The sequence below is a fragment of the Aphelocoma coerulescens genome, chromosome 1A (genome assembly GCF_041296385.1).
Source record: "Aphelocoma coerulescens isolate FSJ_1873_10779 chromosome 1A, UR_Acoe_1.0, whole genome shotgun sequence".
In the NCBI taxonomy this organism is placed as follows: domain Eukaryota; kingdom Metazoa; phylum Chordata; class Aves; order Passeriformes; family Corvidae; genus Aphelocoma; species Aphelocoma coerulescens.
Genome location: NC_091014.1, coordinates 15,953,589 through 15,981,429, shown reverse-complemented (window position 1 = coordinate 15,981,429; position 27,841 = coordinate 15,953,589). Strand labels below are relative to the sequence as shown.

The 27,841-nt window shown below is 42.5% G+C and overlaps 1 protein-coding gene across 1 annotated transcript in view; it reads right to left on the bottom strand.

Moving 5' to 3' along the window:
- Positions 1-5,014: 5,014 nt before the first annotated feature.
- Positions 5,015-27,841, bottom strand: part of ABCD2 (ATP binding cassette subfamily D member 2) — a 45,502-nt gene continuing 22,675 nt past the window's right edge. The window contains exons 7-10 of the mRNA XM_068995115.1: positions 18,514-18,659; positions 11,797-11,881; positions 10,948-11,073; positions 5,015-9,351 (exon numbers count right to left, since the gene is read on the bottom strand). Coding sequence (XP_068851216.1) covers positions 9,141-9,351; positions 10,948-11,073; positions 11,797-11,881; positions 18,514-18,659 — 568 coding nt within the window. The 3' untranslated portion in view covers positions 5,015-9,140. The remainder of the gene's footprint in view (positions 9,352-10,947; positions 11,074-11,796; positions 11,882-18,513; positions 18,660-27,841) is intronic.

Below are 27,841 nucleotides of genomic sequence, written 5' to 3'. Positions count from 1 at the left end.
TCACTATTTTATGTGTTGTGCCTGAAAGTAATGGCAATTTCTTAGCCCACTAATGGCAAAAGTATTTGCACATGTCATCATTGGAACTCACTCACTATCAATAATCTTACACTAAATTACTGTGAAGGAAGCAAGCCTGGATTGGGAGCAAACCTTGGCAATGCTATGCTGATAGGAGTCTGCAAATTCAGCAGTAACGTGGGTTCTTTCAAGTTCCTCTCTAATAATCTAATCAGTGTCATTAAGGAAACCTTTTCAGAACAGCTCAGTGACTGCTGACTGGTGACTCTAAGCTTTATGGTTCAAATATTTGCTTTGTTTAGTTTCCCTGACATGCTCTGAGTTTTACCAGCAACAAATTTGTCTCTAATGCTCAACAGGGTGTTCAACTCAGCATCACTTTTCTTTCCTGCCAGAAGTCCACTACACTGGAGTTCTAGCAGCACTTTCCAAACTGCATTCCTGAGGCTTAGCATTACATATGGAACAGGAAACCTGAGCCTCTAAGACTGCAAAAAAGCTTGTGTATTTGTGCCTGAATCTGGTGCTCAGCCAGCTGCAGGACCATTTGATTAAAAGAAGCAAGACATAGAATATGAAGAGCTCTCCCATGTCTGGAGTATTCCTGAATGATCATTTCTGGTGAAACTCTCAGCCTGTAAGCTGTCCATGGCACGCAGCAGAGCTCTTACCTGAGCCACTGTGGGTGAGGACTCATCTTCAAGGGCAACAAAGCGAATAGTTTCTGCTCACACACGCCTCATTCTTCAAGAGAGCGTGTAGCCGTGCCTCTTCTGCCTCTACCCACAAGAAATCAAAAAAACCATTGAAAAGACTGTGGCAGTCAGATAGGATTAAAGCACAAACCCAGATAGATTATAGCCAGTCTAAGACCTGTTTGGGCAGGTGAGTGCAGACAGAAGAGGTCTTCTGGCCATGCTCTGGGCTGGCATGGCAGGAGCCTGCTCTGGTCTGGAGGCAGCCCAGCACTGCATTTCTTGCAGCCCGGCATCGTGTTCTGCCTGTGGCACTGCAGGGCAGCTCTTGAAGGAAGAAGTGAGTGCCTTTCAGGGTGGGCAACGCTGACTAAAAGTGCTTTCATGGGTGCTGGGGCAGGGCAGCTCAGGTCTGTCTGTACTTGCTCCCAACAAACTCAGGAAAGGAGCTGGAGAGACTCGTCCTCCATGGCTCCAGGTTTTCAGTCCTCCAAGCTCACAGTAGCTCACAGTAGCTCTTCTGTGCAGCAGAGCTCAGCAGGGTGGCTGTGCTGTCCATGAAAGCACAGGGTGCTGCAGTCCTGTTGACTCCAGCAGAACAGGAGTTCCCACTTTCCTGCTGGCCAGGAGGGACTGGATTGGTACCACTTAACCCAAGCCATAGATGCCATCAAACAACACCCTGTGCCAAACAGCATTTTCTGCTGGAGTATCCCAGCACCCATTGGAAGTAAAACCTGTCCTGGCTTCATCAGAGTCTGAATTTGTCTACTTCCAGCTTCTGCATCTCATTTATGTCTCTTACAGCAGCATAGGGCTCTGAATTAGCAAAGTAAACACACATCTCCAAGCACAGCTTTAAACAAACTGAACCAAACCGCTTTGAACATGGCCCTACACTCACAGCAGGCTAGGCAGGTATTTGGTGATACAGCCCTAAACTGTGTCCTAGGTAAGAACATGTTTGGGCCCACCTGGTTTGTCTTTAAGGTGCCCCTAAGAACTCTGGACTCCCCTGGAAATTTGGACAGGAAAAATAGGAGTGAATGTCAAGAGAGTGAGAAGATTTTTTTAGGAAATAATCCTTTTTTGGAGGGGAAGGGATTGGGAAGGTTGGGGTCCATGCTGGTGCAATAAGCTCTGGTTTCCCACAGGGACTCAGAGGGGCAGAGGAGCACCTTGATGGTGGCCCAGCCCTCATCAGATCAGACCGATTAAGGGAACATCTATCGGGCTCATTCTTTAGAAACAGACATTTTTTAATACCTTTAAAACTGATGTTGCCACTGGGTTTTTTTCCTGCTTGTTAATTAAATCCTCTGCCAGACAGAAGCAGTTTTCAGACCATGACTTGAAAGAGAAATGGAACCTCCCTTCAGAAGTCCCTGGAAAGAAGTCCTTGCAAAGGAAGTGCATTCATTCTCCCAGGCCGGATTACCTTGCCTCCGCTTTCATCTTGGCATGAAATACATTAATCACTCTTTTTTTCACCCATAATAATTTAAGCAAGAGTCTAATAAACAGAGTTCTCATCCTCTGATGCTCAGCAATGAGCCACATGGCACATACATAAGGGAACATCAGCGATTAGACAGGAGTTGAATTCTCTGTAACATGATTACTGTATAAAAATAGGCCAGCAAGAGACTGCAACAGCACCTCATTGTATGCTCATTTTGCACTAGCAAGGATATGGGGATTTTCAGAGTTTTGCTTCTGTGGCTGCCATTTCATACTGCTTATAAAGGGATTTTGGTTGAATAGCAGAGCTCAGACAAGGCATGTTGTTATTTAAGAACAGATTATATGTACGGGTCACCTAGAAATACTCCAAAGGACACTATAAAATGCAATTGTGTGCTTCTGATGAAAATTGTGGGCTAGGATTAAAAGAGTATTATTTGTTTTTCACAAGTATGAGCTGTCTAAGTTTCAAATCAACCTGGTTTTGCAGGTTTAAAGTGATGCTGGTAAGTGTTTGCTCAGTGCAGGAATGTCCTGTTCCTGTGAGTGTACATCCAACAGACTCCAGCTTTACCGACACCAGTTGTTGCACCTTAGTACCTTGCATTAGTACCTTGCCAGCTGCTGCATTTTAGTTGTGCAGACATTACTCCTTAAGACTTTTCCTCAAAGTGTTTGTATCTATAAAAAAAGCAGATGTATTAGACAGCACCCACCACCCCACTCCCTCTTTTCCAGCACTCACTATCAAAGGCACCACCCCGGATGTCTCAGTGCTGCACCCATCCCAGCGGGGACAGAAAGTGAGACAAAAGGGTGGGAAGGAAGACTTCGTGCAACCCATACAATAAAGATAGAGATCTCCAAACACACCAGCACAGCAAACACCCACTGATAGAGAAGTATCTCATAAACCTGATGTATTTTTAGCACACTGTGGCTATGATTGAGGAGAAGAACATTTTACCCGAGAACAAGAATACTGGAATTACTGAATGCAATATTTTTGGTTGCTTTAAATATTAAATAAATTTGGTTTGCTTCAGTATCACATCATTTAAGGTCAGAATCATTTCCAATTCCCAAAGACCCAAGTCTTTATGAAAAGTATTATGAATTCGACCTCTTCGAAATGAAACTCTAAGACCCAACAAATATGAACTCTCTTTCAAAGACATTTCAATCTAAATAACTTTCATTTTCAATTTTTTTTTCATGCTAGAGTTGATAAATAAATGAGTGGTTTTGGGTTTTTGTTTGTGTTACCCTAGAAATGCTGTCTTTGTACGTCTGATGACAAGAGAAGAAAACTAATGTACTATTGCACCGTTACTTTATTTCCGAGATAGGTTTCACTATTGTCTTTTTCCGACATCTGGCTCCTCCCATGGGCTCTCCTGGACTGTTTTTTTACAGACCTCATCCAAGCCTGGTGTCTCACTGGGAGCCCAGTCCCAGGACCCAGCTGGCTCCTTCATCCTGCATCAGCCACCATCACAATCTCTTTCTCCCTTTTTTAATTACCTGTTTAAAACCAGATTGTTCAGACACATCAGACTTGCATTGAGTCAGTGCAGTATTTTTGAAAAGTCAATGTTACCCTCTCAGAGATAGTATCACTTACATTAGGTTAAAGACACTAATTTAAAAAATACAAAGCAGGTGCAACAGAACAAACTATAATCAGAAATAAGCCATACAGAGACAGCAGTAACATGTTCTTCCAGTTATTCCCCATCTAATAGAAAATTTCACCCATGGGAAGTCCTTGAACACCTTTGCTCAGAATACTTCCTGGGTCCTTTTAGCTCCTATGATGCAAGTCTTGCTGTTCCCTCTCTTCTGGGAATACCACACCCTTGGGCAGAGGGCTATGGCACTTCACATCAAACACATGGCACCAATCCTCTTCATCAGAAAGCAGGAATCCTCTACAAGGAGTGGACACCAAAGCATTTCTTGTCAAAAATGGTGAAACTGAAGTGCAACCTCAGCTTTCAGCTCACCTTCCCCAGTACCATAAAGCCTGGTCTGATGCATGAACCCCAGCCTGGTCCTACAGCCCGCCCAGAGACCCCCAAAAATTAATTTCTCATTGCTCATGTCCCAGACTTCACACTCTGCCAGTGCTCTCCCTCTGAGTGGGTGCAATGACTGGAAGGGAGGCACAGGGGTCTGGGCTGCAGTCATCCATAAGAATCTAGTTTTCAAGTGACCACCATCTCCACTGGCTCCCCAACTGCATAATCCAAGTCCTGTGCCACACAGTACCTCACCATCCCCTGCCACACAGCTGGAAAGGGGCTGGACACAAGCCAGCTCTATGTCAAGGCAGCTAAGAAGCCAACCATCACCCTCATACTCCCTAAGAAAAAACTCACTCTGCTAGGCCATCGTGAACACTTGCTTGTTGGTGTTTGTGACATTGATGCTCTATGCACAACTGTATCTTATCTTACAAAAACCCTAACAACAACCTTTGGGAGTGATGCTGCTGAGGCACCTGATGTTGCACTGCTGACACAGTCCTCTGGCTCACTGCTTGGTGTAGCTCCCTGGCAGAAAGCCCCAGCAAGGGGTGGCAGTTCTTGTCACCTTCCTGTTGTCAATCAGGTACACACCAAGTGGGTGGCACAAGAGATGAGAAACCTCACAGCAGCCTTTGATGCCAGCCTGATCTAGGAATGAAATACTTGTTTTAACTTGAAAACACACAGCATCCACCCCAAGCTTTCCTGCTCCATCACAAAAATGAGGGTTGGGAAAGGACTCTCAGAGCACATGCAGGCAGGTCCTGACTGCTTTGTGAATGACTCATAAGGAACACTGTAAACTGAAAGTAAATGCAACATGTTTTATTTGAGGTTGGAATAAATTACAACTGTAAAGCATATTTTATTGCTTTATAAATTGTCTGCTCTTAAAAGGCATTAATGTCAAACATAAACAAAACAAAGACACATTTGATTAACAGTTCAGTTCTCCTAAGCTTCATGAACAGCTCAGTAGGGGGATTTCTTTATGATTGGCTCAGAAATTTGACTTTGACATGCATTATCACCAGTCATAAGTTTGAGTGGACTGCAGATGTGTTCATTTGCTTTAAGATATAATTTTCTCTAAAATATCCCATTTAATACCCAGTCCTTCATTCCCTACTCAAATACAAATCCCACTGCTTTTGAAAAATTCCTTAAAAATATGTGGGGCTTTCTGTCCCAGCAGAAGGAGGACTTCCAAGTCCAAACCAGGAATGAGTCTGGCCCCCAAACTAGATGAAAAACAAACTCTTCCCACATTAAAATACTGAAATCCCATGCACAAAAAAATGTGTCCTTCCATTCTGAAGATTCTTGCAAAAACTCTTTGCATTATCTGAACAAACTGATGTGAAGAATTCGTATTTTTGTCATACAGATACTACCTGCCTGAGGCAAGTATGAATTTTGCTCATCACCTGTACTCCTCTAGGTGCAAACAGACCCAGGCAATCCAGTCTGCCCTGAGGGGTGAGAGGGTGCTCACAGGGCTGGGTGTGCTCAGCACAGGGCAGTACCCAGCCCTGAATGCACAGACACTGTGACAGGGTCTGGCCAACTCCAGATAGGTATGACAGGCAGAAAGGAGGCCAAAAAGTCACTTCCTCAGCCTCCTGGGGAGGCACAGCTCCTGAACACCAAAAAGGGAATGAACATTCATAAGCAGCTCTCATTGCATCACAAAAAGCTTCCACCAAGGTATCCTGTTCCACTTTGACCCTCTTGCACTGCCAGGGCCTTGTGCTCCCCACGCCCTGGCTCCAGAACAGTGTCTCCTTGAGCTATTCCTGAGCAGGCAGCACACACCTCTGCTAGGCTGGGCCCAAAGCAGCACAAAATGAGCTGGACTATGCCCTGTAAAACTCTCCAGAAACAGAAACAGAGACTGCAGGTTCAATTAGCCCTTGGAACAACAGAGAAAGTTTGCAGAAAATATCTCCAGGGCTGTTTCTCTTCCTGCCACAAAACTAACTTGAAAAATAATGAGCCACTAGCACAGAAATTCCTTCTAAAACCAGCTCAGTATCACGCAGAAAGTTCCTGTTTTGAGAAGTGTTTCTTCTCATTGCAGCCTCTAATGTTCTTGCCATGCCTACACGAACATGAATAGCTGAGTGAGATGCTAGGGTATTTTACACTATACAGCTGAATAGGAATGGTTGTCTATTACTGGATCCAAGAAATGTATGTTAAACTTCAAAGAAAATACTATTAGATTGATCCTGGTGTTATTTCAGTGTTCATCAAAATTTCATCAGTAACATATATTTTTGTATGTTTTATGCATAATTTCATTTAAAAAAACAGTGAACAAACTTTCTTCTACTAAACATGATTTCTTCAGAAGAGATTTGTTTTGTGCCATGAGGGATAACCAGCTTTGATCTCTGTAAGGCAGAGATACAGCAGATTTCAGGTGCTGCACTTGCCTATAATGGCTCCCAGCAAGTCAAAGGACAGGGGCAGAGCTTTGGTGGGATATCTGGAGCTGTGCCAAACTGGGCCAACTCTTCACAACTTTTCAGTATCCCACTCATTCAGGGAGTGGACAACCCTGGTTTAGTTCCCAGCCACATGTTAAAGTGCTTAATGGAGGGGTGGGGAACAGCAATGCCCCTTCCTCCACCTCAGGTCCTGGCTTGGGAAAGGCTTGTGGGAAGGTGGCTTTGTGGCTGCCTTGCGCTAGCAGGATGCACTGCAGCTGGGACAAGGGCATGTGCATGGTGTGCCCTGATTCACCACATCTTGGAGAAACATCACTCAGAAACCTGCAAGCTTTTACACCCATCAGTCATCTTGGTTATGCTCACTGAGAACAGATTCTTGGCTGATTTCTTTTTTTCCTTAGCAGTTCTGAATTGTGCTTTGAAGATGAGAAGGGGGAAAGCTCACCTTCAGGGAGAGGGACGAGCAGAGACATTTGCAAATTAAAATGCATGCACATGTCAGCCACCCCAGCAGTGGCCTCCAGTCTGTGCTTTACAACACAACATCTTATTATCTCAAACCTTCATTTTTCAGCCCTTTCAAAGGTTCCTAGGAGCATTCCTTTTTATATCAGTGAGATGTCTCCGGGGGCTCTACAGACAAAACTAATGAAAGAAACAAACTGTTGTCACCAGGGTAAGTTACAGGGTTACATTCAAGCCAAAGACTGTGGAGGGAGCAGACTTACTCCATTTACTGGTGCAAATGCCATACCAAGCAGCAAGCTGAGCACACTGAGAAGGAATATGGGCTAATTGTTAGTGCACTTGACTGGGATTTGGCAGATTGAGTTAATTCACCTTCCTCTTGTTCTTGAAGTAATCAGAAAAAGAAAAGAGTTTATATTAACTTCAGGGTGCTCAAACATTTCCAGCTCAGCAAATACCCCTAAAATATTTCTCTTCTCCAAACAGCTCTTAGTAGCTTATGCACTACCTCTCTCAGACTAAGAACAGACAAACCTCCTAAGGAATCACTCTTCTGGGAAAAAAAAAAGCCAACAAATTTCAGGATTGCTACATCTCGGCTAAGGCTCATTTACCCATCTGCAAAGCCTCTCACCCCTCCTGATCTTCACTCCTGAGCTGCTTATTTGCTGTGCACTTACAGCCATAGAGAACAGGAGCTCTTAAATACATTCACATTTTTATTTCTAATTCTCCAGCTTTTTCATCCAGCAAAGCACTCAGACCAACACTGTCTCAGGCAGTTCTGTTAAAGCACCTTCTGACTGATGGGGGACCACATTCCTACTGAACTGAACAGCTGATGGGACAATCAGTGAGTGCATCTGAAAGCAAGGCTGTTAACCAGTGCATTTGCTCATGGGGAGGGCAGTGTTCAGCCACTCCACCAAAATATGGCAGGCATATTAATTAGTGGTTACCAAATGCTCTAACTTTTCACAGACTTTTGTAAGTGCTGAGCATTTCAACTGGCAGGACAGCCATGCCTGAGTATTCAGTGTATTGTTAGAAACTGACATTTCCTTCTCCTACAGTCCTTCCCATCACAAAGTGTCTCATGGAACAAACAAATGTCTATATTGTGATTATGCCAACGGAGAAACTGGGTCAGACATGGATGCCAGCTGGATCAGACCCATAGAGCAGATGAATGATTTAGTCAAGTGAAAACTAAGTCACTTGATGCCAGGCCCAGTGCTCCATCCACACCACCAGAGGTTACCGAATAAGGGACATAAATAATCCCCCAAAGGAACTGATGTATTATGAAGGGCAAAGAGCCTCTGAAGTCACATGTAATGGCATAAAGCACAAGTATATTACATGTTTAGCTCTGTCCCTGCTTCTCTGTCATGAGGGCAGTGGGTTGCTCAGACAGTTGTCTTGTGGTCAGCCTATTTCGTTATTTCCTGTGGAAATGCAGGTAAAGGTGTGTTTACTGTTCAGTAGTAGAACAGAAGTCTTGCTTTACATGGGCTGAGAGAATGTTTCTTATACCCAAATGAGGTTTTTGCACGCATCTGCACACTCACCCAGATACTGTCCCTGCCGTGCTCCATGCCTGAGTGTCATGCCCGGTTGCTCTGCGTAGCAGGCATGTCATACGCACACAGTGACCCGGTACAAGAGCACATTCTGCAGGCCAAGTCTCAGGCAAAAATTCACCTACAAAACCTAAGTGTGTTGGTCATTTCTTGCAGTGAATTGGGCTTTCACTAGGGATTAACATAAGATGTAATGACTAATCTTATACTCTGTGCACTTGCTTGTTTTCTTTTCACAGTTCAACCACCTTCCTCCTTAATACTAAAACACTAAACTCTTACATAGCATTCAGAGCATTATTTTCTGCTGGCTGTGTTTTGCTATGCTCTAAGCCTCTGTCACAATGCATGCAAAGGATAATGGCTGAATTTGTAATGCTTTTAACTAAAAAAATACTTTTAAAAACATAAACCATAAATTATTTATTCCTCTTTGTCCATTGTTTTAAGCACTGAATCTTCTCCCAGGATTTTACACAGTTCATTCAGTCTCTGCTGCATTTTAGGAATTCCTGCAAGCTGGGATTCCAGTCTCTGTTTTTCCTCACTCAGTGATAAACGGATAGCGGTGTCCAACTGCTCGAAACGCCAGCCGCCTTGTCCATCAAACTGCAGCAAGTGAGTGTGGTACTTCCTGCAGTAGAAATAAAAGCATTAGTAATGGCTCAGGGGCTAAATGGTTCATTTTTGCATGCAAATTTGGATGGATGTGTGTCTTTTCAAAGGTGCCTCTCAGGAATTTGAGAGTTGTCCAGTTCTGGATCACTGGATAAGAATTTTTTTTCAATGACTCATCATCCCAGGACACTCTTTCCTAAGGGATTTGGGTATTTCAAAGCCTGTCACCAGGACTGCCCCAGGCCAATAGCCAGCTGGAGGCAACAGCAGTGGTGTGGGCTCCCAGCCGGGCAGCCATCGCCTCAGCAGCCCACATGGCTGGGCTCAGAGCCCCTCACCTGCAGGGATGCTGGCAGGAGTGGGCAGCAGGCCCATGGAAAATCCACTCATCACCTGCTGTCCCTGGCCAAGGTGGTGGCCTCCCTCTTACTGCCTCCCTCTTAGAAACACTGTGGCTACAGTTGCCTTCTCTACAACTCCATCAGATGCCTTTTTCCCTGGGGAGCTAGAACAGCAGCCTCAGACAAGGTTAATTTCTCCCTCAGGAATTCTAGTACCAGTTTATTTTATTTACATCCCTTTCTGATAGATGTCTTACCTCCTTAACAGCAAATACAGCGAGGCAGACGTGATGCACCTGATTCTACTGATAAAACTCAAGTTTGCTCAAATTACACCTCAGTTTTTTCCCCTGTGTCTTACAAGGTTGACTAAAGGTAACTTTATTCCTAAAACATGGTTCAGTTTGCAAGGGGCCAAAATAAAAAAGTCTGTGTAGGAGTCACAGATCTTTCCGTGAGTATCAGGGTGTGTGCACTGAAAATATTCAAAGGTGTACATGTGGAGTTTGTCAAGACCTGACAGAACATTTTTCAGGAGGTGCCAGAGGAGAGCAGAGAGTTCCCTCAGAGCTGCTGATATGACTGTGTCATTTATCACTATAAATTATAGAAGGTAAAATGCATCATAAAACACTCATTATAAATCCCATCCAGTGAATGTGACAGTTTTAATAAACTCAATGACTTACGACATGGGACTGGAAAGAGACTCATCTCCAGACTTATATTCACCACTTCTTGCATATTATCCTTTGTGATACCAAATGCTTAACCCATCCTTCTGTTTTTTGCCCACCAAACCCCCAAAATATCAAGAAGCTAAATGCTGCAGGTAGAGGACACAACTGAAGTTAAACAAACATACATAGTATTCCCATGGAAGAACAAAGTATAGTTTAACCACTTGCCATGTTTCCCATCTTCTCCCTGCACTGGTAAACTTCCCCAAGACACACCACGTATCTTGTCACCTTTAGAGAATAACCTGGTGATACCTGTTGTGGCTGTGGCATAATTAATTACCTCTTAGACATCTGCATATTAATAACTGAAACATGTTAAAAAATAAGAGGGATGAATAAATACCTTTCAAAGAATGAAAAAAAATCCATGCTAAATTAATTTACATCACTATTGTTGTAGACAATTTATCTTAGAAACTGCAGTAGATATTGACTAAACAACAGCCCCAGTACAAAGGATAAAGGCCAATCCACTGCTTGTCAGAGAGCTAAAAGCAAGGACCATGATAAAGCCCTGAATATACTTACCAAAGAGAAGGTCTGTGTGTTATGGAAAGCAGGGATATCCCAGCAGCTTTTGCAGCTTGGAATATCTTTCCTTCGACATCAATGCTTACAGCACTTGTACATTCATCCAGCAATGCATATTTTGGCCTTTCAAAAGCAGATAAAAACATCACTCATCTAGGTTTTGGACAGTATTCCCATGTACAAGGTTTCATTGAAAGAACAACAGGAAGTAGAGAGCTATTTTTGCCAGACAGCTGTCTCTTATTTACAGCTGGAAGCTGGCTAGCAACAACATAAAGTTTCCATGCATTATTCAGGTGCAAAGACAACTTCCAGGAAACATGGGGTTTATTTCCTGGCCCATTTGAGTACACAGTGATCTAACTTCTATGTCCTTCTATGTCCTGACCTAATTATTATTTTGTGCTCTCATCAAGTTATGCAGTCACTAAAGCTGACTTGAAGCTTCCTATCCACTCCTATATAAGGACTGGGCTGCCTTTGTGTGCTTGCAGTCTCCAAAATGAAAAGGTTAAGGAGCTTGGCTTTCAAAGTCCAAGAGCCTCTTGCAACAGTCCATCAGACTTTGGCAACATTTGTAGGAGGGAAGATGTTTGTGCCTGAGATGTTAAAGAAAGAAGTATCTGGAAAAGATAACGCTATGTTGCCAAAAGCAAAGAAGCATTACCCAAACTAAAGGCAGAGCTTGTATGAATAAACAACAAGATTTATGCAGGTCCTATGCTAGACAGTGTTGCATATTGCATGCAGATTATAGTCTACTACTGCTCAAACTGTATCAGGAAACCTGCAAAATTCTTTCTCATTTTCAAATGCTACGTAAGGAATGAATTGTAACACACTTACTTGTGGTAAAACATCCGGGCCATGCCCATCCTTTGTTTTTCTCCTCCCGATAAGACATCTTTCCAATCCATGATGGCATCCCAGCCTTTTTAAAAAAATGCAAACAAAATGAGTCAGGACATAAAGTTTATGAAGGAAATGCAGCTTCCCTTGCAACATCTCTGCAATCTGTAACCAAAATCATAAAGAGCATTTCCACTGCAGAAGAGACAGCTCAGGCTTCTGAACCACATCTTCTGAAATAACTCAACACCTATCCACTGGCAATCAATTGGAAAAATGTCCCTAAAATAGTGATAATTTTGAAAGTGGAATTTAGACTTCATGGTCATATAGATATTGTAAAAAAAATTGACTTACCATCTCTGAAAAAACCTCTTTGACCTGTATATAACTAGCAATTTTATTTTGTCATATTTGCTTCATGGAACAATTATCTATTTTTTTTTTTGAAAGGCAAGAGTGGAAATTTAAAAGCAAATTAAAATAAATAAAGTATAAAAAATAAAGAGAGTGTCAGACTGCACTCACTACTGTAGGCAAAGAAAACTGTCATCAAACCCAACAGAAACACAACTACAGACAGGGATGTATCTGTGTGCACAGACAGGCAGCAAAACTGAAATCAGACAGAAGAATCTTCTCTAAAAATTTCCTACTACCTTGTATTTAAAAATAATCCACAACTGTTATAACATGGGGTATCCTTATTTAATATTCTGCATGGTCTCTAACTGATTTATTTCTTTATCACTTTCAGGTACATGCAACAGGAACATGAGGCCTTTTATCTGTGATCTTACAGCAGACTGGTGTTCTGTGAGTACTCGGGCATGATTCATTCCTCCTACTGAAAAACTTAAAGTAACAAATTACCTTACCGAAAATAAGTTTTCAGTCAAACAACCCAGATGGATAGAGTAGCAAAATAGACAAGTTTTCAAAAAAAAGAGTGTGGATGTAGCAAAATGTCTGATAGGACATTTTTCTCAACAGATCTTCTATTCAGGAGACAAGCAGCTGAAGCAGGACTGAGAGGAAGAGAACATTTTTTCAGATCAGCCCTAGAAATACTCTAACTAAAAAGTTAATAACACAACCAAAACCCCCTTTTCTGCCACTGCCAAAATTAAAGTAAATATTTGCCAGAAAAGACTATAAATAAGATAAAGCAAGGAGGGTGGGCTGTGTTATTTCTGATACCTACACAAATGTGAGACAATGGGGCTTGTGAAGGTGCAGGAGGCTGGGTACTGCTGTAACCTGTGCTTGGTGCTATACCAGGGCTTGGCAGGACTGAACAGAACATCAGTGAAACATCTGATGAGGGGCTGTGTGACCAAAACCAGGAATTGATAATGACAGAGACTAAATTTCAAGAATTTGCTCTACATAAAATTAGAAAATATAATTTAATGATTTTTTTAATAAATATTTATAAAGTTACATTTAAAAACCAGGCATATGCGAGAAAGACATCACTTTTAGTGATCCTATAGTTCTCCCCTATTTTCCTTCCATTCTTGTTTAAGGATGCCAGTGGGTACCCTCCCAGGAGCACATACAGTGCTTTCTATCAGCAGGCTCTCAGCAAAGACGGAGCTGTGTAGTGATTAACTGAATCACCATTTGGATAAACTCTGGTAAAGGGAACAGATACACACAGAGATACACACAGGCTGCTTTTGCTGAGCAGTCCCAGTGCTGGGACCTCACAGAGAGCTGGAGTGCTGTTCCACCAACCACCTGAGCTTCTAAAAAGCACTGTAAAACACCTGGAGCGCTCCCTTTTGGCAAAGGGTTCTAGCAAGGGATGGGAACAGTTCTTCACAAAAGCCATAGAAACAACTATGCTTCTGAAGACAACATACAAGCTGCTGCTTATGTTCTGTTATTTTTAAGCTGAGAATACAGATGAGCTCCAGGACCTGGATCTGAGCTAGGGTGTGGGTGGGTGTGCATGTGTGCACATGTGCCTGGAGAAGCAGTGCCTGCATTCATACAGTTTCTTCCTGATCAGCTGGCTTACAAAGGCTTATTAAAAGACAAAAAGGGAATGTAGTTCAAGAAGAAGCATCCTCTTGTCAGCAAAATAATTCTATTATTTTCTCTAAAGGGCTAAGATTTAACCTCTGTTTACCAGGATACAATGGTCATCTCTGTGGTTGCTTCAACTTACATTCTAACTGAACATGACATGTGCATCTTGTCTCTTCCTGCCTAGCACTCTCCCTGAACTCTCCTATTTTCCACTTGGAATGCCTCAAACAACAGATAAGGAAGGATGCGATTTTATATTGCCCCTTTAAAAAATTCTGTTCTAATGTCTAAATAATTTTGTCCAAACACTTAGGCATTGTAAAACACTAAACTGACTCCTCCTGTCTGTGAACAATAGTGCACCTACTTGTCTCCTGTTTCTTCCTGCTGACATGGCACAGGTCAGTGAAGGTACTTAGAGTTCTGGAAATATCAGCCAAGTCAGTGGCTTAGGTCACCCATAACTACATTCACTTCACAAATGAAGAAATGAAATGGCTCACCCATGAATGCAGCACAAATCTCTCAGTACGTGCAAATATAATCCTGGCTTTCAGAGTCCAAATTCCTTGCCCACCTTCTTGTTACGGCTTTTGCAGCCAGTAAGACAAAGAGCATGTTTAATGTGCTGGGGCACAGTAACAGCAGCAGAAATACATACGGCTGCTGGCAAAACCTAGAGATAGCCTCAGGATAGCAGCATTGCATTTTCTTGCTTGGCTTCTTTCATAATTCCTTTAATCTCAGTTTTCTGAAGGAAAATGCAAGCTGTATTTGGCAACAAAAAATGGGCTACTCCTGGGATCTGTAGCCCTCCGTATCCTTCATCCTTGTGAATCGTTGCATTTTCATGCAAGACTGAGCATTCAGCTGCCATGAAAAGATTAAAAGTTCCTTTTTCAGATCATACATTCCAATGCACCTTATCAGACATGGACTGAAGGACAGAAGAAAGGCTAACACAGCAGACCACAGCCAGAGAGTCCACCCCTGCCAAGCTTTCAGGCATGGAAGCCTCTTCCACAGCGTATGTAAAGAGAGCCCGGTGCTTTGCAGGATGAATATGCAAGGACAACCCGGAGCTGAGCAAGGAACAAAGAGACCATCAATTGCATGAGCCCCAGATCAGCATGACACTGCAGGGATTTGTGTCTCTGGATTTCAGAGCCACTGGAAAAGCTGGCAGAGCTCGCCAGAGTTCCTGCTGGTACCAGTAACAAAAGCAAATCCAGGGCTAAAGCGATCAGATGAAAATCTCAGAGAGAGGAAATGGGCTTGTCCATCTGTTTATATGTGGCCTAGCACAGACTCACAGAGCAAGACCCAAAGATATGACAAATGCACAAAATAATGAAGAATAATTACAATGTGGGGTGCTGAGACACTGTAAACAGGTTGAACTTGCTCAGTAATGTCATCAGCCCCAACCAGACAGGCCCGGTCACGCGTGCACGGCGCAGCTACACGTCCTTGTGGCTCCTCTCGTGGGACAGGCTGTCAGCAGCCCAGGGCTGCACCTCGACTGACACTTGCTAAGTATACACAGATTTTCAAAGCAGGTCAGGAGGAACTACTTTATGTATATGTACTGCATATCTCCATGCTTTTAGCCCCCATTTCTGGACATGCTTTTTCATCACACATGTTGAATGCAACGTTCATTTTGTATGAAATTATGGTTCTGGTAGAGCTAACAACTTTGCAGATGCTGATGGGGGCACGTTTCAGATAATAAAAAGGTGAGTAACAAAACAGCATTCCTCTAATACCCAGCTGGTGAGAAAAACATTAGTGTGGGCCTCAGTGGGAAGGGAGCTCTGCCTCCAGCAGCAAGGGGGGCTACTGCCAACAGCCCCTGGCACAGGGTTCTTTGAGGGTTTGGGCTAAGGAGCATCCAGAACACTGGTTCTGGGGAGGGGGATTGTTGTTTTGGTGGATTTGATATCTTCTGTTGATACCTACTGAAAAATGTTTCATGAGGGTAGCACGGAAGCTAAATGCCAAACTGGGCTATTTATTTTATTTACTTGTAACTGGGTCAAACCTTAATGCTAGAAAAGAGGAATTTCTGTCATTGGCAGCAACAGAAACAACATCAGACATAATACTTGGAATGTGGTGACCCTTGTACTGATGCAATGTGGAAGTAACTCAGCCAAAAACAATAACATCATGCCAGAACAAATAATTTGAGTCAAAGTTGTGCACTTCTGGCTTCATCTGGCTTTTTCATAACTGCCCACAAGGAGCAGAACACAAAACTACAAAGCATCAGGTTATACACACATTACATTCGTGATCAATTAAAGCACAAGAGGTTTACGTGGGATTTTTCATTATTTCAGAAAGAAAAAAGTTCAATTTTTAATAAAAATAATTTTAGTTTAAAAATATGATTTTTAAGATTTTGAAAAAGAATAAAATAAAAATTGGAATTAAAAAATACTAGTCTATGTGTAAACAAAAAAATTCAACTGTTCACTTTCAGCAAGTATTTCTCTGTCTTGCTGGTTCAAAAAACCCCAGAGCATGAGTCTTTGTCCTAGATCAGGGGCAGCTTTAAAAAATATCTAAGCATATGAAATCCATGTAACGTGTCAGATCATATGTCACAGATTTCCTCTCTGCTCCTGCCTTGGCACTTGTCTCCGCAAATGCCCAAGAAGAACAGGGAACAAGTAAGTATATTATGGTCCTAAAAACTTCCTGGTATGTGCTAATCTCTCTCCCTGTTTTCCGGCTTTGCCCAGTTCTGTCGCTTTAGATTACAAAGCACATAAGTCACATTTTTCCCGAACATTTGCTTGTGCAAACTTTTGCACAGTGTGCCCTTATCCTGAGCTTCAATACAGCACCAGTGAACATTAACAGTGTCCTCTAGACTTTGTAATAGATTGTGTGTGTTGTGCACATACAGTCAGACAGGCAGAAGAGCGAGAACAGGGTCAGCAATAAATACTTTCTTTGGCACAGAAAGCAGCGCAAGACTGATCCAAACGTGGGGTTTTGGCTTGGCAACACAGAACAGTGACTGTAGCCAAGGCATCTCGTACATGGGGCACAGGGACTGCCCCATCACCAGTTACACGATCCAGCTGCAGGGTCAGAAACCACAACCATGAGCACTCAGAGGCTGCTGGGGGGGTGCCTTTGGCTGCCAAGGGTCATGTGTTGTGCAGTCCAACCACAAGTACCAGCACACAATGAATGCACACACTCCACAGTGACTTCTTGCCACTGACAATTTAACTGCTCCTCCTCTTCCAGCTGCCCATTCCAACATTCCTGCTTGTTCTTCTGCAATCTGGGCACCTCACTTAGTGAAGTAAGTGACTCAGGAATACTAACAGGAATAGTTGTAATGTCAGTGTAGGAAGGAGAGGCCTTCTCTGCAATTGTTCTGGTCACTGAGTTTAGCTCTGCCCACTTTTGCTTCTGTTATATGATCAGATCTGAATAATAACATGAATCAGAATGATGGCAGATTCTTATTTTCTATTGCAACAGTAATTATTACATTCTTAACAAAGAAGCATTAACCCATGGTGGAGAAGTATCTTTAGGTATACAATCGCCCTTGTAAATGATTACTACTTCCCACTCTAAAATGTGCAGAAAAGACTCAGGAGTGTCCATGCATACTTTAAAAATAAAAGACACCTTCTGCCTCTCTAACAGAACAACAGGCAGCCATCCAGGAATGGGAATTTAAACATTGTATTGGGATTCCCAATGGCTGAAGCACTACTCTCTGTTGTCAGAATGATCCTGAGAGCCACCAAGCACACACATTACAAGGCAATGCACCCAAAGTACCTGATCAAAAAGAAGCACTTACAGCTGGCACAGAAAGGCAGGGTATATTCAGCACACCCCATAATGGGGTCTGAAGATCCTTTTTCTTCTCTCTACATGTTACCAACTTTGTCCTATGTCTGTTTTAAAAGCATAATTATGGGGAGGAAATTGAAACTAGAGATTAGTGTCTGATAGGAACAAAAGGATAAAAATTATTGCAGTGCTTAGGGAAAAAAGCCATGAAATGCTCCAGTTCCTTAGACACAAAAGAAGCCTTTAGCATCTTGACATTTATAGTGCCAGTATATATATATACACAGTCCCCTACTCTGAGAACAAACAATGCTGAGAACACACAGCAATGTAAACAGCAAGCAGTAGATGGCAACACTACCGCCAGCCAGTGTCGCTTGGTTATTTTTAACTTGCTCACCCTGGTAGGGTGGTCTCAGACACTCCTTCTCATGGCACATACTCCTGCTGCTCCCACAAACTATGGAGGTGAAAGCAGATCTGACTCTCTCCTCATTCACATGCTTTCAAGTTGATGTAGTCAGTGACATTACAATGTTTTAAGATGGGTTACAGTTCTTATGAAAATCAAGGAAGGCCAGTGATCCCACAATACCAGGAAAAGACTGGCCATCACAAGATAATGAGGATGTTCAGCTTGGGAATGGATTTACTGGGGAAGAGAGGAGCACTGAGCTCTTCTCCCTCTGTTAACATCAGAAGCAAAAATCGTGGCTGTGCAGCTCCCACAGACACAAAGGTCTGGATCCAGTCTTGCCAGTTCAGTTAGTAAAGGTCAGTCACACTAAGACACACATGCAAGGAATGGATTTTACAAAATGTTTTTTACAAAAATATGCAATTTACCTCCTTCTCTTTGAACTATGTGGTACAGATGAACCATATGCAGAATAGACTCCAGATCTTGATCCTGGTAGCCTTTCTCATGCATGTCTTCCACTGAGTCTGGATAGATGACTTGATCTCGTAGTGTTCCAATGGACATGTAGGGCCTGAGGAACAATACAGGGAAACTGGTAATCTGAGGCTGGCTTCGAGTGAGCACATCTTGCTGATGCTCTATGAACAGAGTATATGGCTTTAAACACTGTGTTGCTAAAACTGGATTTATCCAGTGGGTGCATTGTGGTGAACATTTTTCTAAACTCACCTTAAGGACAATGTATTGTTTCCATAGCAGCTGATTACAGGGTAACAACAAGGGTAGATTTAGCATGGAAACACAACGACAGATTAGGCAGAGTAAATATCCACTTCATAGCCCATTTGGAGTGCTTTCACTTGGAATTAGCAGAGCTATCCTGTATTCAAGGTTTGGTACTCTAAGAGATTTAAAAATTGATTTAAACACTCACATGTTGAAATCAAGTTGTAACAAAAACATTGCAGCTCAAACTGGTAAAGAATTCCATGGTGCAGCAGGAGACACACAAGTCAGACAGGAGAGCACTGAAAACCCTTTTTGCACTGAAAACCTTCTTTCTCTACTATTCTGGAGTGCAGAATTGGGACCGAGTATAACTTACGTGGCTCTGGAAGCCAGTGTACCACTTCTGAATTGCAAAGTAGCCCACATTGAAGGGGCTGGTCACCTTAAACCTCCCAGCACCAGCCTCCCTTTACCAAGTACAAGGCTGCTCTGTATGTGAAGCAGCTTCTTGATCACCATATTTCCAGACCAGGTAACACCATCTATCTTACTAAAACAAGCTGTCTCTAATTTGAAGCCAGAGTCCCCAGTCATGGTTGTGTCCCTGGAAAGGCTATGGACAATTGCCACAATATCATGAGCTGTGCCCAGCCTCTGGTACAGCCCAGGCGTCAAAAATCCTCCTAGTCTCAAAACAAAGTGAACTGAAAGAACAGTTTCACAGCTCTCTAAAAGATATCAGGCCATTCAGGTTAAGATAGCAAAGGCAACCTAAGACACATCTATTTCACCATTTATTTTGCTGGTCTAAGGATTTCTTGTGAAGGACAAATATCCATCCTGTCTCACAGACACTGCTGATAGCTCTTGGACACTGGAAATGCCACAGGAATAGTCTGTGGGATTTTGAGCTTGGAAGGGAAAGCGAGAGCCAAAGAACAGTCAGGCTCCAGACTTTTTTCTGTTTTCTGTGCCAGGAGCTCCACTAAGTCCCTCTGGGTTCATCTGCTAAAACAATGCTAGTCTTATTAAAGCTGTAGTGCCAGGGGATGATGATAGAGAGGAGCAGTCAAAACTGGGCCAGCAATGAGGAGGCTTCCAGGCAGCCTTCTCTTGCCACTAGGAACTGCTTCCAACAACTTCACATTGTATTAAAAAGTGATCAGTTTTCTTCCCTAAAAGGCTCTGGGCATGCATGGTGGGAAGGTCTCAGCCATGCAGAGGCTTTGCCAGGCAGAGAAGTGTAATACCTCAGATTTCTTCCCTTCTCTCGGAGGTGTCTGCAGAAGGGTGGATCTATCCATTGTTATTCTGAGAGTCCCTAAAATACACCACAGAGTAATGTGAAGGAACTCACAGAGAAACAAATGAAGAATTACAGAACTAAAGTTGCCATATAAACTAAAATTCATATGCAAGCTGGCATCAGCTGCATTGGTTTTAGTGCTGCAAACATCCATGGTGAACTGTCTGTACCCGCCCATAGTTAAACTACTTTCACCACCAGCTGGGTGAGGATGGGAACGGCAGGGGATCTGAACTCTTTGCAAACATTTGGTCATCTCTGTGTTGTGGTGAGCACCCGGATGGAGCAAAACCAGAACCACAAGTCAAATACAAGCACTGCTTGCTCCTCTTTGCTCCTTGTTCTGCTGTCTGCTTATTGTGGCAATAGTATTGCTCTGGGCTGCTGCATGAACACTCGCACCAAGTGCAGTGAACCACTTACATTAATAGGGACATTGCAAAATCTTAACTCTAAACATTAAGTAACTTCATGAAGTAATGAGATATCACAAATCCACAATGCTCTCCATCTAAAATCCCAAAGAGCTTGACTTCTTGCATGTGTAGAATCACTTCACTTGCTCCAGACTGCTGCCACCTCTGGGACAGAAGAGCAACTTCACCCGGGCTTAGAAAGTTTAAAATCAGTGGGCGAGACTGTGTAATTTAGGTGAAGCTGTAGGTAAGGGCAAGGAGGACAGAGTTACCTATCATATAATTTGTCTGGGGTTTAATACCTTACTCTTGTGAATTATGATCCTGTGATGACTAGCAGCTCTGAGATTTAACCTACGGCAAAACAGGGAAAGCAATGCTCTAACACACTGTGCCAGGACATTTGGTGCCATGCTGTTTACTGAGTCACCAGCCCTGCTTCCTGGCACAGCTGGATTTTCCTTGTGGCCTCCCATCTAAACACACCGGTACTACCAAGCATGCCTCGCCTCACCTAGTTTGTAAAAATTACAGAAAAGCCCAGCCTGCAGTGGAATAACAAACCCCACCAATTCCTAACTAGCAGAAAGAAAGAACGGCTTATTGGTTACAGGTCTGTTCCAGGAGGTGAGAGAGCATGCTCTGCTCCCCTCATTTCATAAAAAGTCACTCATGTCCCTGAGGGGACACTTCATCTTTCTTGGCATGGGATATCTCACTTGGGGCTCCAAATCTTGACAACAAAGAGAGCCACCTCTATGGTTGATTTATTCCATTCATTTAAGGGTGGGGATGGATTGCTGCCTGGGGGTGTCTTTTCCCTTGATGGGGGCACAGCCCAGGCAACTAACTAAGATAATTAATTTCTAAAGTGCTGAAGTTAGATGAGATCTCATCTAACTCATACTCTCATAATCTTATACTAAACCAGAATTTTCTAGTCATTCCTTGAAGACAATAACCTCCTTATGCATCATGGGTGCTGCAAAGTTAAACACATTAAAACCTCAGGTGTTCTTGTAACTGGGGTTACATAGGCTTAGCAGGTCACCAAGCAATAAGAAGTATGGGTAACTGGATACAGCAACACTGAAATTTTGGCTTTGCCAGTAAGCTCCTTGTTAAAATACTGTTGTCATTAATTTTTTAGTAGTTTGAGCAACAAAAAGAGTCTTTTTGTCCTAAAGTAATACTTGAGTTTAACTGGACTTAATTGATTTCTGATGGAGTTTTTCCTTTCAGCCACAGTGTCTGGGTTCCAGCCTCAAAGAAAGCACTCTTATAGACTCTGAAAGCAACTCCTCTGCCATGCTGAGGTAATGTCTTTGGTGGTAATAGCTCTACAATTGTTTTCTTTCTTTCTCTGCTTTCTGAAAAAAAGATTTCTATGCTGTTTTTGAGTTACTGGATTTAAGACCATTAATCCTTTTTTAAAGCTTTGGTATCAAGCCTCCACAAAGCTAGGAAAACTTATTCATTCTTGTCTGTTTTTCTGGGATATCAAGGCATTTATTGGATGAGATACTTTCAGTTCTCATAAACTGATAGTTTTGCAGTCAGTTTGACAGCTTTATCGCATGACCAATTTTAGCTTGGTGCACTTAGCACTTCACCTTGCAGCATTGTGACTTCATTCTGCTAGAAACAAGCTTATGGCTTCCTCCTTCCAGTGCAGGCTTTAAAGAAAGATAGTATCAAGAATCTGCCATCTGAAGCCTGTGGTATGGACAATTCCCCAGGGTCCTTGTGACACATGACATTGTGTACAATCCTGGCATAATAATTGAGAAAACACAGGGGGAGTACAAGCTAGTACTGCTGATGCTACAGTTCCTTCACTGCAGTCAGCTCTGGGAAGGGAAAAGGGGGCAGATGCTACAGAACATTCTGCAGGACGTACCAGCCCTTGCATTTCCAAACAGAGGACTTACGTGCTGGAGCTGTTTGCATGGAGAAAAGGGTATCATGCAATTGAAAGGGACTGTAGATCACTGCACATGGTAGCCAGGCTGTACTGACATCTAGTAATTCTCTAATGTCTTGAAGGGCAGAGGACTTTGGGGTAGCAAGTTAAGTGAGACAACTTGCTCAGATGTCAAGAAATTTCTGTTCCAAAACCAGAACAAGCCATATTCACTTGAAATAGTTCCAATGCTTCCTGAATGTATTCAAAGGTGTTTTCATCTTCCGTGCAAAATAAATTGTGCTGACAGAACTGATAATCTGTCCTGACATCCATAATTTTATTTTAAAGAATTACAGCAAGCAATCAGTGTGGAATCTGAGAGCTTGTAAAGCAATCTGAATGGTCACAGTCTTCACTACAAGCACCCTGGAATAAAAAAGTGACCAAAAATAAACTATAATTAGGTGTCTGGCATGAGAAGTTAAAGGGTATTAGTTCAACGTAAGTGCCCAAGGAACTGCCTTCAGGTATGGTCTAAAGCTCACCTCGCCTTGCTTGGCACAGGCTGGGATTAACATTTCCTCCATGGCAGGTAAAGTCTAAAAATGTGTGGCTTGTGGTTCTGAGACCCATCTGCATGGCCCCGACTGAGCGATCAATACCTGATTTGCCATTTGCTGTCCAAGTGTGCTTGCAGTTATTATTGCAATATTATTCTCACAGATATGCAAAGTTATGTGGAGAAATTATGTACAATGCAACTATAAACACTTGCCTGACCCACGTAAAAGCATCTGTCTCTGGCTGACAAGATGCATCTCTAATACATCCAAGTGGGAGAGAAAAACGGGAACACTACGCCTGGCATTCTCCTTTTCAGATAAATTGCAGCTTGGATTTTCAAAGGAGATTGGATGGCTTCAGAATGTAATTCAGCATGCTTTGACAACTAAAATAAAATGTATTTCAAATTTAGGCATCTCTATTTAAAAAGGTGATAGTGGAGCCCAAGCCCCAGCCATGGGGGTACCTTCCTAGGAAACTTGAAAGATCTTAAGGAGTCAGTGCTTGCACTGAAGAATCTCCAGTTCAGAAAGCCAAATGTTGTCTAATTCCTTGGAAGGTTCAGCACAGCATGGAATATTAGAGCAACAGTTTTAAGTCCAGCACAAAACCCTGCAGCTACTAGAGATGCAAGAGGAGGAGCTGTATGACAAGTTTATGGTTAGCGTAGCTCTTCCAAGAACTGGGTTCAGGCTTAGTTCTTCTCAGCTTGCAGCACATCAGATTGCTATTTTTCTAGGCTAGTGTCCTGGCTAAAAAGGAGTCAAACAGAGGGCACCTTCTAATCTTCCCACTGAAGCAAGGAAACTACTGTTAAGAGGCAGCAACCACGTGTCCAAAGAGAGTGCTATTGGAAAGCGCCTAATTATATACTATACTAGTCAGAGTCCTCAACTGGAAGGAAGGAGACTTTAGTACCAGTCTTTTTTTCCCCAACGCTCTTTAAGGTAAAATCCAGTAACTATCCTAATCCTTCAGTAGCACTGTAAAAATATTTAAAGGGGATTCCAATCTTATTTAGGTGCCTGCTCTCAGGAGAGACAAATGGGTTTAACATTCAGCTCTCAGTTTGGCACCTAAGCTGCAGTAAGTGGCAGAAGATCAGACATACTTTTATACTTAGAGATTCCTACAGGTTAACTCTAGGTGGCTCCCTTTACCTACGACATAAATATTTCGGATCATTTTTCAAAAGCTTGACATCTCTGCCCGACCATCTAGGGGATCCCCCCATATTTGAATTCTCCATCACCTTGCTTGCCAAGACTGTAATTTTAGGAGGCGCTCTACTTTGCCTGGAATCACCTCAGCAAAACTCCAGCTATTGCAATGCTTCTGATTTAGATTAATAGTAAAAACTCCAGTTTTCAACAACAGTAATGCTTGATCAACGGTGATCAACAAGAAACAACAGCTTCCACCAATTAAAGTAACTGAATTCTTAGTAATTCTTCGATGACATTAATAAAATACACAGGAAAAAAAAAAAGATGGCACCACCACTACAAATTTGAGAAAATAAAATGTCTTGAATGAATGTGAATTAAGTTCTTTTTCAGTAGTGTTGTATCCACTACTCTCACACAGAAGGTGCTATCATCAAAGAGTTAAAAAATAATAAATAATAGCTATCAAAATTTTAAAAAACACAGCAGGCTGTTTATTACATTGTGTCTAGTTCAAGGGATTTTAGGGCCAGCTAAAGTTTCAGCAACCCTTCTAAATATATAAATAATTGATCTGTCTTTAAACTACCCTACATTGAACTTTGCTCTCCACTCATACAGAACTAGCCAGAAACATCCTCTAAATATTTCAGATAGATCAGTTACCTGAGTGGAAAATCCTACCAGAGCACTAAAGACCATAATGCCAAGGAACATAGTTAACAGGAAATGAAATGCACAGTATGAAAGGCTGAATTCTCAATGCATATAATTAGAATCTGGTATCAAAGGCTGAAAAAAATCACATTGTTCACTCTGTGGTTTTGGGTTTTTTTTGTGAAAAAGCTGTGCACATTTCTGCAAGAAAACAATCTGGGAGCACACAATAACCAGAAAGGTAAAAGAAGCCTTTAAATTAAAGTGCTATTCATACTCAGGTATCATCTCATCTCATGATTTTTCACTATTACCAAGATCATGTATAGACAGAATATTACTGGAACTGGCCAGATGGCAAAAAATGTTCAAGGTGAACAATTCGCATAATTATTCAGTTCAGTCTGTACCTTGTGATTGGCAGAGAAAACACAAAAACACATGTATAATTAAAATCAGACTCCAAACGATTTCTACAAAATTTTAGCAGCTAATGCATTCTGAAATAATTATACCACTTGCAATGAATCAATCAAATGAAGGGAAAATACTCTCCCTTTCTTAAACATCCAGTGTTTGCACACCCAGTCTTTTCATACCTCTGGCAGTACTGATGATAAAAGCATTATCTGGATGGATGATCATGAAGATCAATGAATTGAAGAAAGAACAATGAGCTGTTCTGGATAAGGTTCTAGCCTGCCAGTCCCACCAGGCATACTCTAGCCTAAGAGGTGTTTCTGAGTTTTACCACAGCAATGTAACACAACGAGCAAGGCAGTTTCCCCCTTTTAGAATGATCCCAAGTTGTTCATAGTTTTGTAGATGAGAAGTGACAACTTATTTCACAGAGAAGAGGAAGTGTAGACAGCAAAGCCTCTAGAGCAAAGGCTGTTTTTGCTTTGGGTTTCTGCAGTGCTTAGTTGTCCATGGCCTAACTTTTTCCATACACAAGTATTCATAGAGCAATAGTGTGTCTGCAGTGAAACACCTGCCAACAAGTGAGAAGCCACACACTGCACTGACTTCTTTCTCTAATCTGCTGTGAAACACTGCATTACACAGGACAGAACATGACAGACAGAACAGAGACACACCATGTATATGGATACATGGAACATTATTACAGACATTTTATAAGCATTATTGATATGTGACGCGACTCCGCAAGGGAGCTGTAGTAATAAGCAGAAACAAAGATTGATATGGAATAATTAATGCAAAATGTTAGGCAAATAACCAAGCCTGGGAAAGTCTTCCCTCTTGGGGAGGCCACATTCCCATCTAAGCAAGGTAGGCGCACACATGATGAACTGAACAAAAAATCCCACCTGGTACATTCTCCAACGAGACCATGACATAATTATTGGCATAAGAACAACGAAGTGAAAATCCAGTATTGTGGGGACTACCCAGCATTGTCAGCAGGAGAGACTCATCTCACCTAGAAGTTACTTATGTAAGTCTGAGTTAGTTACCCCTGGCCCTCTTTGCAGTCAATGGTGTCCTCTACTGAACTGGTCCTAGGACATAGGACAAGCAGCTGCAGTGATTCCAGCTGGAAGACTGTTGTGCATTATGGAGTTGGTGATCTGTGGAACAGTTGCCTTGAGTGGGCCTGTGCTATACTTTGCTGCACTGTGTTATGTTCTGCTGCACGTAGAGCTTGGCCTTCAGGCCTGTGCTGCACTGCACTTGTCTCCTGGGTGCAGGATAAACTTTGTCAGCTAATCTTCACAGAGAAGCCTGCAAGCAGCTCCCACCTGGCACCAGCAATTACACTGCCAGCGTGTCCTTGTCTTTATCTTGGAGTGAAGCAGCATGTTCTCATGGCAACATCCTTTGGTCTGACAGTAGAAGTGACAAATGGCATTGTTTACTTCTAAGAAAATCCTACCAGAGCACTCAACACCACAGTGCCAAGGAACCTTAGCACAGATGGGACCAAGTGTAGCATATGCTGCGCTGACTAGGTCTGTCTGATGCTGCACAATGCTGGGCTCCTAGCATCTGATGGGATTCCAGTACCACAGAACTGATGAAGGGACTGGATCATCTCTCCTATGAGGAAAGAGACCTGGGGGTGTTCAGCCTGGAGAAGAGAAGGGTCAAGGGGATCTTATCAACTTCTATAAATACCTGAAGGGAGGGTGCAAAGAGGACAGAGCTGGGCTCTTTTCACTGGTGTCAAGTGACAGGATCAGAGCAAATGGGCACAAACTGAAACAGGAGATGCCATATGAGCATCTGGAATCAATTTTTCACTGTTACGGTGATCAAGCACTGAAACAAGTTTCCCATAGAGAGGCTGGAGAGTCTATCCTTGGACATATTCAAAATCTGGACATGGTCTTGGGCAAACAGGTTTAGCCTACAGGCAGTCAAACACAGAACTAGAACCTAAGAAATGTGTCAGAGTGAGCAGACCATGGAGAAGCTTGGAGAAGGATGAATGACCTTGGAGCTGGACACAGTCCTGAAGTTCTGGAGCCCAGGACACAGGGGCAGGCAAATGGCAAAGCCTAAAGGGCATGGGAAGAACTACTACCTTCTTTTCAAGAAGGAGGTGTTGGCTATGTCTACTACCTGGATTTTTAAAAACATAGAGCACTGTAATGGAGCTTCTGATTGAAAACTATAGTAGGAAGGAGGAGAAAGGACTTATTCCCAGGGAAGTTGATACCAGTTGTTATTAGAGCTTTCAGCTGTCCTTGCCTTACAAAAGCCAGCATCCTTTCAGTCTTTTCATATCAAGGTTTTTTATGCCAGGGAGATTTTGTAGTTTATGTTTCCCAGTGCTTCCCACTGTTAGGTAACCAAATCGTTTCTCATTACTTGATATGCATAAGGCATTTGAAAGTGTGCTTTATGATGCTCCTAGGTAAAATATTATTGAAATAGTAAACAGTTGCCATTCTGATCATCTGTCAAAGATCCTTTGTTGCACAGTTGCAAGGCAGGTGCATTAAGCTGGAGTTAACTGCTCAAGCTGAACAGAGTTCTAATGGG